We start from the raw sequence: 16779 nt of genomic DNA on the forward strand, positions 1-16779 counted from the left end.
ATTCAGGCACAGGGAGGCTGGCGCTCTTTCTCCCTGTCTAAGAATCTCATTTTTTTGCTTTTCTCGCTCTTCGTTCTCTATTTTTCAATCGATAGAAACAGGCCGGGGGGAAACAAAATAGCCAAACTGATGAATAGATACTTGTGTGTACTTTTGCTGTGTTAAGTGGGTGAAATATTTGCAAAATTGAACTACTTTGCTTTTTGATTTGCTGTGCATTGGGGACAGCTCTCAAAACACCCAGAGGGCTCCCTAGGCCTCACTTTGAGAATCACTGGATCAGAAAATACTCTAGTACATTTCTCTACAGCTGCACGCTACACCACTCCTCTTCTTCTCTGTCTCTTGTCCATTGTGGGGGACTAGACTGTGGACAACATCTAGCCACTCCCATGTCACCCATCCTGCCTTGTGGGAGGGCGGATGGGACAGGGAGTATTTTAGGATGTATCCGTGTGTGCACAGAGAAGGAGGTGGGTTCGGAAGGCAGTGGGTTTGTCATTGTCACAGGGCAAATTCCAGGTGGCAAATTCCTGGCATGCTTGCGCGGCAGGATCAGTAACCAAAGGCCTGTGGCTGCCCCCCTCCTGCCCACCCTGGGCAACCCCATTAATTGTGTCCGACAGAGGGAATTGGTTTCAATTGACCCCCATTCAGCGGCCCTTTGACTCGCAGACAAAAGACACAGCCACGTGGAGACTAATGCTCAGGCTGAGCAGCCTGGAGGTGGTCCATGCCCCGCCAACCTTCTCTCTCCTCTCCCATGGGTGTGATCATGATTTGGCTTGATCATGCTTTGCATCAGTGCTGATAAAACAAAGAAGTACAAAGGAGACGTTTTCAATCAGTCCATTTATATCCCTTATCAAGCGCTCATGTTCAAGGCACATTCAGGACAGTCATGATAAGCGGCGTAAAGATAGAGCATGCTATTAAAACATGGCTGCATATCAATCTCTAACTTCCTTTAGGGAGTCTGAGTTTCATGTTTTTGAAGGAATGCCCTGAAACCTGTTAGACCAACGTTACCCCAAAGGCTGTGTTTGGTCTTCTTCATTCACAATCTAGGCCAGATACTACCGCTCACTGCAGGTAATTGTTAGGCTTAAAATAAAGCAAAAAAGTAAAATTCTGTGAGTGAAACAGGCTGTTAACAGTGCATTTTATTTATTTATTTTTTCAAAGATGTTTCAATACTGACAGTCGGGTCTAACTGACCACCTTTGTAAATTTCAGTGCACCTTAGTATCCAGTGATAATCTTGACTGGCAAAAACAATTTTGTGTAAGTTAGACAGAACAACTCATTTTATGATAAATTAAGCCAAAATGTTTCAGTTGTTATTCAGTTAACAGCTTTGTTGCTAAAATGTTTAATTGAAACGATGCCGTAATTGCTCAGAGCCCAAGGGGACATACCAGGAAACACCCTGATCTCCAGTGTTTGTTCAACCATCTTTATAATTAAATGTTAATTTGTTAAATACAGAAACGATTAATATTTAATAGGTGAGGATCTGGACTGAAATCTCCAGTTAAGGAGTGAAATGGCGTAAGGATTCCCTGTATGCACATTGTTATTCTAAAATAAAGAGCATGTATTGATCATTGTCACTGTGGGACGGATGTTAGATAAAATGCATATGTATATTCATCTGTCATTTCAACACACGTTTAGTACTGAAACTATTTTTATCAAAACATTCTAAAATCTTTTTTTGACTTCACGTTATAAGATAAGCAGTCATTGAAAGACAGCTAATATAAAGTCCCACACAAACCATTAGTCACTGTGTTTTAAGTAACGCTCAGGTCAACCTGTACCTGTACACTTAATCTTATTATTGAAATCTGCTGCCATCCTTTCACCCTACAGCTGCTCCCAGGCTGGGCTCTCAGTTAAGAAGCCAGATCATATAACCTTTGTCGAACCGTGCACACCTACACTGAATATCTTTTTTTCTATGGTTCCATGCTTCAGTCAGGTGGTAAAAGATGGCGTGTATTAAAGAGTATATGCGTGTCCCTCGAGGTGGCCCGTGGCTGTGAATCAACAGTGTCGATGACAGGCTCAGGGCTCTGTGCCTGGACTCCTAGTATATTTAAAATCCCTCCTAATTAAACTTAATAGAATGTAAATTTAATATCTGCAGAGATTGTGTGCTGCTGGCCAGCCCGCTCCAATTTAAGGATTGATAGAGGCCAGCAGGGAGGTTAATTGCTGACTTGATCTACTGTCCCCGTGACATGGTGCGGGGCTGTTTTAATTGGGCCTGATCTGCTGCTACATGGACAGATTTCATTAGACTAGCTGGCCTCTCATTGACTGGAGAAAGACACTAAGAATAGCACCCCCTGTCTGCACCTGCAGGAAGTGGAGAGGGCTGGATTGGGCATCAATCTTCCTTCCTTTGTCCTGTGTCCTTTCTCTCGCTTGAGCAGCATGAAATTAAAGGTGGGGCCCTAGACTAGCCCCACTCCTAATGAATGCTGTAAAATGCCTAGTAATGACAGAGCAGCGTGATAGATCATTCATTTTTCACACAGTGCAATCACTCAGTGCACATGCTCGTGACTATGGGAGCAGAATTACAACCAAACATGGTTTTTTTGGACATCACTTTTCTCATGAATGTCATGTTTTCTTATTGAGCATGTGGGTGCAAGGACCTCAGTCACTTCCAATCTACAGCCACCTTATTTATTCCTTTTTGATAATGCAATATGAATATTACAGTGGTTGTTGTTCAGACAGTGGAAAGAAACAACGCGTATATTATCTGGAGTGTCTAACTAAAACCAGCAGCAGTTCATCAGGTCCATTGTCCGGGCTGCTGAACCTAACCCTGGTAAATAATTTGCACTAGTAAAGGCTAAACAATTTTTCCCTTTTTAGCCTGACTTTGACTAGCATGTGTGTATCAGGCCAGCTATAAATCAAAAGGCAGCCAGTGTAATTAAGTGTACACTACATTAGTCAGGCTAATTAATTTTGGGGGCCATCCATCCATTAACCAGCGGGCCAGCACTGATTGGGCCTCTGTTCTGTGGAACCCCCGACACTGGGGACTGCGACCTTCCTTGGCTGCCCTCATCTTTCCAGATACACTCATGCATTGATACCCAGAGACACAGATGTATACACAGTCATATATGTACCAAGTCTTTTGGAATTTGCCTAAAAATCTTCCTGCACCTAGAAGGGCACTTAGAGAGCACATTTTGAGCCAAGGCCATTACCCCGTCTTGCAATTTTAAAGAGCAGCCCAGCGCTGAAATTTAATGGCTCTTTTTTCCACCTCTCTACAGTGTTTAATCAAATTCAGACTGGATGTTTTCGCAACTCTAGCTGATAAACAGTTGGACGCCAAAATGAACGCGACACAGATCACATACCTTTGCCTCTGCCCGTGTGGAGGAATGACAGCTTTCAGAATTCGCGAGCACGGCGTTGCTAGCAAGAGGAGGCATTGGAGTGCTGTGTTTGACTATTTTATTGCTAGGCCAGATTGTATTGACAAATCCCTTCCAATGGTCGTGGTAATCTACTAAATCAATACACTTTTTCCACGAAAGACTACCCACCTGACATTGTCTTAATTGTCCTGATGCAGTAAACCTCATTCATTTACTGCACCGTGCAAGTCAAAATAGAGTTATTAGCACCTACTGTTTGACCTACGCCTGTTTATGGCCCCAGTGGTTAGACATGTGGAGATATTTCCTTACGATACAATAACGACATATTATCTGGCTTAGAAGAGTCCAATCTATCACAATGAGTGCCCATTATATCACTGATAACCCATCTGGATATAGAGGGAGACTATTCCCTCTAGACAACAGAGCCTGTTCTCTCTCCCTCTTCTCTCTGTTTGCTTTTGATGCTAATGAATACAGCGGCGAAGACACGGAGGAGAAAAAACGAGTTCAGCTACGAGGGCGCAAACTTGAGAGATGCAGCTTTGATGGCAACGCTGTCCATATAATTAAAACCCTGGCAAATGAAGAACAAGCAGTGGCTTCTGTTGGTCCTGCTCATTAACAACAGGCCGTTTGAGCCCGGCGCCAGCCATTGTGTACTTGGGGGAAGGTGGGGAGGGGCGCTGTCACTGGCAGCTGGGAACACCATGCCAACAACGGTGGGATGGCGTGACAAACCGAGCCAAGGATGAGCGCAGAGCCTGGCACCAACGGGGCCCGGGATGGGACGCCGTCTTGCCGGCCCCTGGGGTTGGTCTCGGTCAGGGCTGTAACCTGAGTTACCCCACAGCCCCGCACTACTGCTGTCTTCTCCAGCTGGAGCCACTGTTTAGATGTCTCTTTTTTTTGTACTTCAAACCTATTCTATTAAGCAGCTGATTGACAGATTAATCGGCAGTATATTTGAGTTATGAGTTCCCCCCCCCCTAGAATTGACCATTACTCAGTTAATCTGTTGATTACATTCTCTTTAACTGACTTAATGTCTATTTTTTAAGATGTAAAAAAAGGAGGAACTTACATCTTTTAATTAGTTAATACTAGAATTTTACATATCAGTATCGGTCCGATACTGACCTAAATTACTGGATCGGATATCAGAGAGAAATAAAAAATGTAATCCGATCCATTAAATATTACAAAAGTACCTCACAAAACTTGCGACATGGCGTAACCCAGCTCATGACCTTAGCACTTCGGAGCAGTATGCGTCACGTCATAGAGCGGCTGTGGCGACCTCTCGGCGGTCTGGTTGAGCATTTGGAGCCTCGCTACCAAACCGGCATTTCATCTCCGAGCGAGCTATCCCAGAGAAGTAAAGCATATTTGTAAGTTCATCTCTGAATGTTCGTAAAGCATTCCCACGTTAAGCTTAACAACCGATATAATGAGCGACTGCCTCTCTCTCCCTCCCTCTCCTGTTGCTACTTCAAATTGAAACTGATTAATGATCAGCTGATCGGCTTTTCTGTCCCGAGTCCGTCTCTCTTGTTTGTTTATCACCCACTTTGCACCAGAAAGAGGAAACCAGGCTGAACAACAGCAGCACGTTTAAGCTTGATAAGCTGTTGTTAGAATGTATTTAATATTACTTTCTACACCAGGATCCTTTTCTATGTAGCTGACGGCTGGTAACTGTGCAGGGGCGGGTCTAGCAAGGTTTTGCCAGGGGGCATGTAGGGCGTTAACAGGGAAAGGGGGTCACAGAGAAATACTTTTCTTTCTTATTCTCCAGCTTTTAATAAATAATTATCTAAATCTTACAACCAAAGTTTTCATCTGATGTAAAATATATGAAGTCCATTGTTGTATATAGTAACTATTAAGTCTAATATATACCCTAGTAAGCTATTCTACTTTTTCCTTTGGGAAGGTACCATCTGTGCAGTCTGCAATTCTGTTGAAGAAAGATGTTGAATCTATTTCATTATTGTTGAGAAATAATTGATTTCTGTGCATTTGTTTTACACGTGCATTAAATAAAAGTCGATTACGTCGATTAAGCATCACGAGGCGGAGGCTGGGGGGTGGTTCCCTATTTCTTTTGCGGGGAGTTGGCAACCCTATTAGCTAGGTTGTTTAATATTTCCACTAAGTTCTCTTTAAAATAGCAGAATAGGGAGGATGGTGCAGGTTTATGTCTATTAGATTGATCAGTGTTGCTGATCTATGAAATATTTTGGGTGCAGTGTATTTTTTGCATACAGGTATAACAGAATAGCTTTAGTGTTTTGGTTTTTAAAACTTGGGTATGAACTTATACAAAATTCAGCAAGATATTTAATAAAAAACTGTTTTATTGATTATAAAATACACTATATCAGATTCATATCGGTATCGGCAGAGATCCAAATTTATGATATCGGTATCGGACATAAAAAAGTGTTATCGCGCCATCTCTAGTTAATACTCAGTTAATCAACAAATGAAAAGCACACCGTAAGGTGATGCACCTTTGAAGATTCCTTTAAAGGTTCTAGAGAGACGGCTCTTTACTATTGGTTCATGTCATGCTACAGTGTAATACCCACAGTGCACCTGATAAGTTTTATGCAAACAATATAGATACTTTAAATTGATTTAGTGATCAAATCTGGTCTGTCTGTGAATACCAGTGGACTCAATGCATGACTTAAAAACATTTAATCCATTGTTTTGTCTATGCAACATAAGAGCTCTATAAATCATGAATAATCAACTTTGGCTTCCACCACAGTCTTTCTTTATGTTTTGCTTTATTGATGGTTTGTCTCATCTTCTGTTAGTCAGTATGGACACCCGGCTTTGAAAAATAACCCAGGGAGGAACAACAACAGCTAACAGTGATGCTATTATTTAGTCCAGATGAAATGTGGCATAAACTGTGAAGGATAGGGATCTCTTTGTGCCTGGTACATAGTGTCCGACTTGTATGATGTCAGTCTATTTTTGACTAATGCAGTCCTCAGCGTTTGTAAAACAGAGCACAATAATAGTTTTTTCTCTGTCCCTCTGAAGGATTGAGTGGCACATGTCGTGGCTGCGGGCTGTGCACAAACATGCACACATGCAGCATTTGAATCATAACGCATATAAGCACAAGAAGCAGTCTTTATGAGAATAGCGGCACGTCGCAAGTCGGACATGATTCCTTTTTCAAATCAGGGAACTATTTCACTCGTGGCGTTTGCGAGCTTGGGCTCATTCCACTGCAAACTTTGAAAAGCGATGACAAAGAATAAAAATTCCGCTGTTGTTAAGGAAGCCGGCAAACCTGCAAGGATTATTTAAACAAGTTGGCCGACAGGATTCCCAGTGTGAATCTTTACTGTCAGCACCAGAGTGATGTTACTCGACAATGGCTCATTGTAACACAGCTGTAAACCCGGTGTTGGCACCACGGGCTTTTAAACAACTCTGCCCACTGACATTAAAAGTCACCGGGCTCCATTCACATCCACACACAAATATCCCATCATATTTAAGAGGGCCCATTAAGGGCCACATTGAGAATTCATGGCCCTTTCTCTCACTCTCCCTTGTGATTTATCGGTGGCGAACATATTGCCAGGCCCTTTCAGAAGGAGTGGCTCAAGTTTTTGTCTTAGAGGAGGCCCAAAACAATGCATCTCAGGCACATTTCTCCGACAGGGCCTCCTCTTTCAGGGGATAGTGAGAGCCGGGGCTGTCCTAACATCTGTTTGTGTCCAGAGCCAGGCGGGCCCGGAGCACAGCGTGCCTCGGTGGCCCCCTTCTCCTCTCCTTGGGGGTCTTTGTTCCCGATTTCATGCTATCAGAGCGGCAGCATGTTTTCCTGCGCAGAGCTGTCACTGATATAAAAGGCCCTGAGTGGGGTCACATCAAGAGGGATGGGCATGAAAAATTGGTAAAATGTATCACAAAGCCCACCCACTAGATGGTTGCCTAGCGCCCTGTGGTGGGGGATGTCAAGACCCCTCCGCCTCCTCCTCTGTTACCTTCCCTTTTCCCCTTTCCTTTGCTGACTTACACCTCTCCCTCTCTCTCACCCTGGTGGACAAGCACATCATTTAGATGAAATGGTGCAAACAAATTAACGGGTGGTGCTTCAAATAAGTCTGCGTTCTTTGTGTGTGATGAGGGCTTACTGGGGTCCTACCAGTAGGAAGGAAGCTGGTCACCTGCCGGCCCGCCTGACTGAAAAAGCCATCAAATGCTCTCTCAGAACAAGAACAACTCATTTGTTCCACGTATGAAGATATGTTTTTAACATTTGATGAAGTCTGTGTTTATTTTGCTTCTTCAAAAGTTGTGAAAGAGTCTCCTTGATTGCAGCGCGTCTCGTTTACAGTGCTAACAACGCTCCGGCCTCTTTCGAAGAGTACAGAATTAGACTCTCATTAATTGTTTGGACCTGATTTTATCGAATACCAGAGTAATGAACTCAACATACTCTGTATGCTTATTGGACCGTCACTAATCACCAATCAGTGATTGGGCCTTCGATATTCCCTAATTGACTCGGCAACGACAAATCACCTCGCTGTCTGTTTCCTTTAATTGATTCCTGCGGTTTAGAGCTGCTGCAGGAGCAGGTAAATTAAATGAGAGAGCAATGTTTTCAGGTGCTTAGTAAGTGCTTATACTCTATCAATAGCGCTGCTGCCGCCTATATTTTAATGTGCTACAATGATTGCTTCACGGTTGGATGTGAATTTGTTTTCTCATTAACAGGATAAATGCTGTCTTTAGGTCCGAGGTGTTAAGAAGAAGTAGTGAATGGCCGTGGCGCTGCCGGCTACTCCTTCACATCACAAAGCTCCCTTTTTTTTGGGAGGAATTGTAACAAGTGCAGCTAACATTCAAATGAATGGCTATTGAGCAATTTAAGCATGCACGGCTTTATTGAGAGGTTAAGAGAAGCCGGTACGTTAAACAGTCTTGCAGACATCTGCCACGGTTGGTTTCAAAGTGCTGACTAAAAGTGGCAGGGGAGGTTTCTCAGATTAAATCTCTCATTAGGTTTTCTTTGTACAGGTGGCAGTAATGTGTCAAGAGTCCAGGCCTGAGACAATGTCCTCCTCTTACTGGGACTAATATGGCTCTGGAGAGCCCAGCCTCCTTTTACTGCCACTACTTTACACAGAGACACAGTCACAATGAAGCATCTGGTGGCCTTTTCCTGTGTAGAAAGCTTTTCTGCGGCTATTGTGTCAGCAGCAAGTGTGCATGTGCGAGAGAAAGAGACAGAGAGATCACGAGGCTTAGTGCGTTTCTGCAGCTCGAGCCGACTTGTCGCAGCAACTGTCCGTTTCTCTTTAAAAACTTAACTCGAATAGATGATTTCTGAATAACTGCCCACAGCTCCAAGCTTGTGTGGGTGGCCAAGTGCGTGCTCGTGCATCTGTGTGTGTATGCGTGAGTAAAAAGAGGAAAAAAAAACCCAGTAGTTGGAGGTCACAGGGGTCAAAGTGATGAATTTTTATAGGCCTGTTCCTTGTGTTTCAGCCCTGTCCCTTTCTCTGCGCGCTGCACTGCCTCTCAAAGACAACCATGCAGGGCAATTTGTCCTGCGGGGCCCTGCAGAATGGGCCAGCAGAGAAGTTAAATACCAGGGGTGAACACACACACACACACACACACACACAAAACATACACATACATTGAGTTTCTCTCTCACACAACCCTCCGTCCTGTTGTCCCGAATGATTTGTGGCCTGTCCATTATCCATTCCAGAGGGACAAATGCTTTTGGTGGGTTTCTGAAGGTAAAGCCAGAATGGCAGCCCTCATTGTGCCATTGTTTTTAGAGAAGTTTCCCAGATGTTATAATGCACAAGATAAATAGGGCACATTATCACTACCTCGCACGCCCTCTTACCTCTTACCAAGCTCTTTTTTTTTTTTTTTTAGCAAGGGTGTGGCAGGTTAGAGGACCTCCTACAACGCGCACACTGCCATTGGCCATCAACATCAGCTCTCACCGCTGCTCACTGAGTTCATGGAAAGGAGTGAGAGTTCTGTGTGACTCACTTGGTGTCAGGGGAGGACACAGGCCAGGTTTACTGGGGTCAGCCGCCGACCAAGTGGGTCACACAGACTAACTTTGTTTTCACGCTGAATCCCCTTACTACTGTATATATGTGTGTGTGTGTCAGTGATGAATCCACTGTGTTTGGAGACATTAAATTAGCCAGTCACAGGGAGAGCGGAGTGGATAACTCTGGCTTGTGTCCAGTCAGATGAGGTGGGGAGGGGTCACAGCTGATTTACTGGCTCTCCCGTGTAATAGCTGGCAGGAAAGCATGGCCGAATTTGTTGTCTGCTACTTTGGATGCCACCTTCTCCCCTCGTTCATGCAGATGTCGCAATCGCGTGCGCAGGATGAGCGTGATGAACGACGGCGAGTGGAATAAAAGCGATCGGAGTGCTGAGCAATTCGCGCTGAACCTGCCACCCCGGCTGGCACACCTTAACTCAGCTGGCAGCTTGGCTTTGCGTGGCAGCTGGAAAATAATGGTGCATTCTGACAATGCCAGTGCTCCCGCTGACACAGAGGGGAGCCCCCGTCCCCTGCCTCTAGTAATGAAGAATGAATACTTAGCTCATTGTCCACTCATCCTCTTGTCTCTTTCTGCGCACGCTCTCATACTTTCTTTAATAATCACTGGGCTTCTGTGGGAGGGGGGGATCCATCACATAGGTTGGGACATGCAGTTTACATGAAATAAAAGCATATAATAAACTACATGCCTTGAATATGAAATGAATTTTCCAGCGTTGCCTTTCATCTATTTTGTTTTGAGCAATAAAAAGGTAAAACATAAAAGTTAGTTAATGTTAAAAAAAATCCAGAGATACTTTTATTGTATTTAATATCTGAAGTCTTGTTCGTCTTTTAAACGTGAGCAGTGTGATTTTCATTGAATGCTCCCTTCTGTTTGTGCTTCCCATTAGCCTTTTTCCTCTTCTAAATGTTGACTTGTGAAACAAACCTTTGCACATTGTCAAGACTGCTATGCTGCCCTGAGAGGGTTTCTTAGTGTTTAAGCTGGGAACGGTGGATCATGTCCATCTGTTGGCAGCACCAAACACAGAAGGCTTGAATGCTAGTTTGTGTGTCTGTGTGTGTGTGCGTCTTCGGTCTTTGAAGTGGGACAGATTGCTTTAACCTCTCTTCTAAGGAGAGCAGCTGGAATAGAGAGCTCCTTTAAGCAGCCGCTTCCTCCTTCGACAGTCATGAGATTATCTTCCATTGATGCACAAAGCCAGCACCTTCCTCCGCAGCCTCTCATCCCAGCCCCCCACCCCCACCCGGCCCCTCTGGCCCTGGACAAACACACAGTGCTGACCTGTGACCCATAATGCAGAGACGCAATGCCAAGTCACTTTGCAGGATCTGTTAAAGAGGCCACAGCAGTGAAGACATCCACACTGTCCTTTGGACTACAGCGTTGTACGCTGACAGCTGTCTGTTAATGTTTTCCCTTTGCCAGACTTCTTCTTCTTCCCACAGACTAATTGGCATATATCAAATGAGAAGCCAATTGCAGAATTATGGTAATGTCATTTAGGATGGTCAGTGAGGCCGTTTCTACATTTAATGTGCTTAGGAAGCTGCGGCTTTGAAGGGAGATATTTGTTCAAAGATTCTGCCCAAGCACCTGGGCTCTGTTGGCAGCGGGAAAGACACAGCACCACACTGATATAGCCTTAAGTGACAGCATGGGCTTCTCATTTTCCCCATCTCAGTGTCTGGTGTGCGGATCTTATGACAGAGCCACTGGGATGAGCGGGCGCGTCTTAAATGAGTGGGATGTTTGACGCAGAAGATGACAGTAGGGGAGCTGTGATCAATCCAGTGCAATCAACCACCACCAACGGCAATGATTATTCAGTCGTTAAACATAGGAAAGGATCGATTGTTAACATGCGCAGATGTCCAGAGCTGGGATACCTTAAGGTCCGTCTGCACCGGTTGCTATTTGTGTAAAATACCTGTTATTTTTCTAACGGGCTAAACACAAAGTCTGCACCTGGAATCATTTGTTTGCTTTAAGTTAAAGTGGTTTCCTTTCTTCAGGTAGCTAAAGTGTAATCATTCTGGGAAAAGACATTTTTTCCCACCAGAAAAAGCATTAGCTAATTGTCTTTTTTTTTCTAATTGAACCCTCCCAGCAGTGACACTCTTGGCACACAATATAGACCTACAAGAATACAAAACCTCAGTTATCTCACTGAGAATTACATCATTCTGTTCTTCTCCTAGCTGAAACCTATATGTATCATCTTGTTAAATGTATGTAGACATGTCTGTCCATGTCTACATACATTTAACTGTGCCGGCGATTCAAGTATCGCTTAACGGATTATTGAAATCATTTGAACATGAATGGAGTGGCTATTTCTGTCCTTTAAATATTGATGCTTATTGTGCCAGCGAGCAGTGTAAGCTTCTGGCTTCAGTTGTAACTGTGAAGTGGCCAGGGATTTCTGCTTGACTGATTTTTAGATTTGCAAAGCAAGGCGACAGAAGGGCACCCACTTGGAAGAATTACTGGACTCCGATGTTTGTAGAAACCCGAAAAACATTAGGGTGCTTTTAATAGCCCTAATTTTAAAAAAAATGTGAAATTCACCACATCTCACAATCTTCTTGAAGATTTCTAAGAGGTTTTGCTGATGATATCTTAAAATTATTATATTATATTACAGTACTGTTACATTTAGCAGTAATCAAACACCCCCAAATGACCTTCTTCAATTGTCTTTGCTAGCTGTGGCTACAATGACTTTTTGACAGGGAAAGTATCTCTTGCCCTTCTCACTAGCTCCTTCTTTGGCCTATTCATTGCACAAAGCTGCTTAAGCACACTTAAGCGCATTAGCATTTGGCTGCCAGGGGACCATATTGACCCTGCATTTGGAAGGCCTAAATGAGTGAAAGATGGAGCGATTTGTTAGGGCTTTAGAAAGTTGCTTTTGGGGGAGTGGGGGTAAGCATGAAGGAATGGGGCTGAGGCGGTGGAAGGGGGGTTCGAGGAGTTGTTCCACTTTCTCTCAGGGCACGGTGTTTGTTCTAATCTGGTGTGCCATTTCTTCATGGCCGAAGCAGGACTGATTTGTGACATTTCGGTCTAAAGGGCCTTTTTCTGCTCGCTATATTGGCTTGACCCGATTATCAGATCTGTGCTTTGAATTTGAATCAGGTCACTGGCTCTCTGCTGTGTGGTATGGGAACCACTGGCTAAGGGATTTCCTCATTCAACTGTCTTCAAACACAGATGGTCGAATGTTTAACTAATTGTTAAGAGAGTCCACAAAGAAGAATTTAACCATGCACACAGTCCGTGGGGTCAGTACATAGACCCAGATAAAGAGAGGGGACAGTGAGGTGGCTGTTTGTGGGTTGGCTCTTTAAAAGTCATTCAAATACACCACAGTGTTTAACGAATGATGTTGAGGTACACTGAGAAACTAGTGTATACTGTATATTAACATGCCAGTAACTGTAAACTAGAAATTAAATCATAGATGGTTCGCATGTTAGTGACATCAAATGTTTTTTTTAAATAAACATTCCAATAATCTTCTATCCTGTTGCTTTCTTATGTCCAGAAACTCTGCTCTGACGCCACCATGCAGACAATCAGAACCGACAACAATGAAATTCACAAGCTAGTATTTCAAGAAACTGATAATGACCGAAAGGTGAGTTCTTCTGCTTTGAAGCATCATTTCATCAACGCTTACAAAAAAAACCCAAACAAAAAAACAAATACAGTCCTTTTGTGGAACTGTGTATTCACTGACTAACCCAGGGGTGGGCAATCTCAGTCCACGAGGGCCGGTGTCCCTGCAGGTTTTAGATGTGTCCTCGAACCAACACAGCTGATATAAATGGCTAAATTAGCTCCTCAAAATGTCCTGAAGTTCTCCAGAGGCCTGGTAACGAACTAATCATGTGATTCAGGTGTGTTGACCCAAGGTGAGATCTAAAACCTGCAGGGACATCGGCCCTTGTGGACTGAGATTGCCCAGCCCTGGACTAACCCAATGTAGGGTTAGTCCAGGTTAGTCCACCCACAGGGGCGACACCTCCGTTTGCACAAAGTCAGATTGTATGAAACTCTGTCGATGAACTACGTAGGCACTGTCCTGATGAGTTTATGGTCTCATTCTTTAGTTTAAAGTCTTACTGGTATGACATGATGTTCATTATTTCATAGCAGGTTATGGTTTAGGGCGAGCCTACCTTGTGATTGTGTTTCTCACTCATCACATCCAGTTCTAAAACACCAAGTTGTTACGGGCCTAAATATTCAGTTCAGGAGATGTCACCGTGTCCATCATTTATATACAGTCTACCGTTGGGAGCAGGTATAAGATAAGGATTAAATGTAATCATAGCCAACACATTACAGTGTTTGCTGTTTTAAAGGTCAAGACTGTGAGACTGCTCACTGTTGGTCTGTGTGTTCACTTCATTGCTTTTATCCTACTGATATTAAGGTATTAATATAGGACTAACCCTTTTGTTAGTAAGTAAATGACAATATCCGAATACCATATTCAATGTAAAAATTGTAGGTTTTGACCTGTAATGAAACTTCAAAATACTGCTTATTTTCTGCTTTGATACACCTGACCCCGAGGTGCCAACGTCAATGTAAAGCCTCGATGAGACACGTGTAGGGATAACAGTGCTGTCTGCTGCTGCAGCTCAATGCTGTTCATTAGTTCTCTAATTACTGAGTGCAGTTCACATTAGTATTGCTATTAATCAGAGTGCAATTTCTCTCTTTCCACTGATTCAGGTTATTCTTCAAATTGAAAAGAAGCTTTTTAATTATGTCAACCAGGAAGTATTCCGGGAAGACAACGGGACCTCAGTAAGTCACTCCTTTAACTTTTATATAATCATCTACTTTCTCACCTCTCATCTTATCTATTACGAGTTTAATTTCCTTGATCAACTGTCATATACATTCTTTTTCCACTGTGTAATGACCGCCATTGACTGACTGTGAAATCAACAAAGCAAAGTTCAAAATGACTCCTCATGTCTGCACAGTAGCACAGAAAGGTTCAAATAATTAGGTTGCAGCTGCTGACCTGAGTGGTGCAGATGCCCTCACATACCTAACAAACAAACACTCTTTTTCCCCACTCAAGAGGCCAAATGTAGGGAATAACTTTTAAGCAGCACTCAGTGCAGACGAGAAGTGTTCAGCGTCCGCAGAAGAAAAACAGCAGAGGAATGCACTTCCACTTTTATATGGTTGTATTACATTAAGTAGTTCAAAGTTGGACCTTGGTAAAAAACATGAATGACAAACACACACATACACACACACACAGCAGAATTGGCAGTGAAGCCGCAGAGTTTATTAACCTTGTTAAGTTAAAGTTTTGGGTAATAAATCAGCGTTATCATTTATGAACTTGCACTGGGTTTGTATCACAAGGACAGTGTGGTTTAATGTGAGCTCGTTATTACTGCTAATTCAATTCATGCATTTTTAAGTGAAGTTGTATGATTTTGCACATGTCTCTTGTCACATTGAGAAATATATATATTTTTTAAATCCATGTAATTATATTGATTTTCTCGGGCCGTCCGGGGTTTATTTATATGCCGCATGATAATGTTGATTTTCCTGCTCTGTGCGTTTATAAGTCACGTGACGTGCATCTCACTGAGCTGAAAGAAAGCGCCCACTTGATTTTCCATTAGCCGTGTTTGCGTGTCAATAAATTAAATGAAGCCACTGAATATTTTCAATTGTTTAGAGTGGCCTAACGCAGCCAAACAGATGGTTCAAAGTAAGCTGGCATATTTTGGAATTGGAATTGTGGGGAAAAAAAGTATTTTCAGTTACTTTCCTTAACTTCCAAAATTTACTGAGTTCAGCATTATCTTTTATGTGACATTTGTTTGGCTTCAAGCAAGCTCAGTGCCTCCAAAACACGTGTCCTCCTTTTTTTCTTCTTTCTTCTTCAACAGTATATCCTATTATGGACTTATTTGAAGTGTTTTTACTGCAAATGCATATTGAGGTAGCCAAATAATCCAGAAACTAGAAAATAAACATTCTTGCTTATAAGGTAAAGGTAAAATGTAGAAGACTGCGAGTCTTCAGTAAGGAAAGTCGATGTGGATGTCTGCTTGCATGCTGTCCAGTAAAGCATGATTGAATCTGACCAGCAGAAATGTCCCCTAACTGTGAAACAGTAGCTGTGAGGAGGCTGAGGTACCCCACCCTCCCTTCACCTTCATTTCCTTCTCCCTTCCTCCCGCTCTCCCTCTCTCTCTGCCTCCTCACCAAGCCAGACAAGATGGATGACATAATGGGGGCATCAGAGATAATCTGATGGTCATGGTCTAGTTAAACACACCGTGTTATGATCCTTATAAAACAAACTACCTTTCCAAAAGGATAAATGTCCCTCCTTACACTCCTCCACTGGGGAAGGGGGGGAAGAAAAAAAAAATCCATTGCATCCTTCATCAACTGCAAGACTTGTACCAGCTTGACAGAAATTTAATTCGAGGCAGCTCTTGAAAATAATTATTGTATTTTGAGAGGAGTAATCATTGGCCGGGACATGATTGAATGTGTCCATGCCTATTGACTTTTGCTATGATTAATAGGTTTGTTTAGTCGATATTCCCATCGAAATTGTATAATTAATTATCCCCGGCGCTGTCACGGCAGGACGATGGAGAGCCCTGATGAGTATTTGGGAAGATTAAATTTTCTGGGCGCTCATGGCGTCAAGGGGCACCATGGGGCCTTGCTCCGGTGGAAAGATGGGAGGAGCGTGGTGTGTGTGTGTGTGTTTGTGAGGCTGTGCAAGCATCCATGGTGCACGCTCGTGCCTTTCCTGGAAGACACGCACAAACACACACAAACACACACAAACACACACAGGGCAAGTCTCCCTCCTCCACTCCCATTGATTTTGTTTCAGTATCTCTTTATTGTAACTTTATCAGCGTGTGTCGGCAGATTGGGGGGGGGACCAGGAGAGGGGAGGAGGGTGCGTTTGTGTACTAGCTTTAGCAAGTGATGAACCTTTCTGTCTGGCGTGCCTCTCCTTGTCATGCTGGCAGCGTAGTCTTCAGCATTACTCAAAAGCCCGGAGACATTTTAAACATGAGAGGGACATAAAAAAAACCCCTAAAGAACAAATGCTGCCTCAGCCCGAAGTTCTTTCATATTTCACCTGTCAGAGCTCTTAAGTGGCAATACAGAAGCCATGCTAAATGAAATCTGACCTTTATATAAATTGATGCTACAATGAGTATTTCTTTTAATTTAACTCGCCTTTCTTC

The 16779-nt window shown here is 43.3% G+C and overlaps 1 protein-coding gene across 3 annotated transcripts in view; it reads left to right on the forward strand.

Annotated features, from left to right (window-relative positions):
• inpp5a (inositol polyphosphate-5-phosphatase A) overlaps positions 1 to 16779 on the forward strand; it is a 146299-nt gene that overhangs the window by 109645 nt on the left and 19875 nt on the right. For all 3 annotated transcript variants that reach the window (XM_085181881.1, XM_085181882.1, XM_085181884.1), the window contains 2 exons: positions 13059 to 13151; positions 14258 to 14332. In XM_085181881.1, coding sequence (XP_085038007.1) covers positions 13059 to 13151; positions 14258 to 14332 — 168 coding nt within the window. The remainder of the gene's footprint in view (positions 1 to 13058; positions 13152 to 14257; positions 14333 to 16779) is intronic.

Source organism: Neolamprologus multifasciatus, chromosome 13 (assembly GCF_963576455.1).
Source record: "Neolamprologus multifasciatus chromosome 13, fNeoMul1.2, whole genome shotgun sequence".
Taxonomy (NCBI): Eukaryota; Metazoa; Chordata; class Actinopteri; order Cichliformes; family Cichlidae; genus Neolamprologus; species Neolamprologus multifasciatus.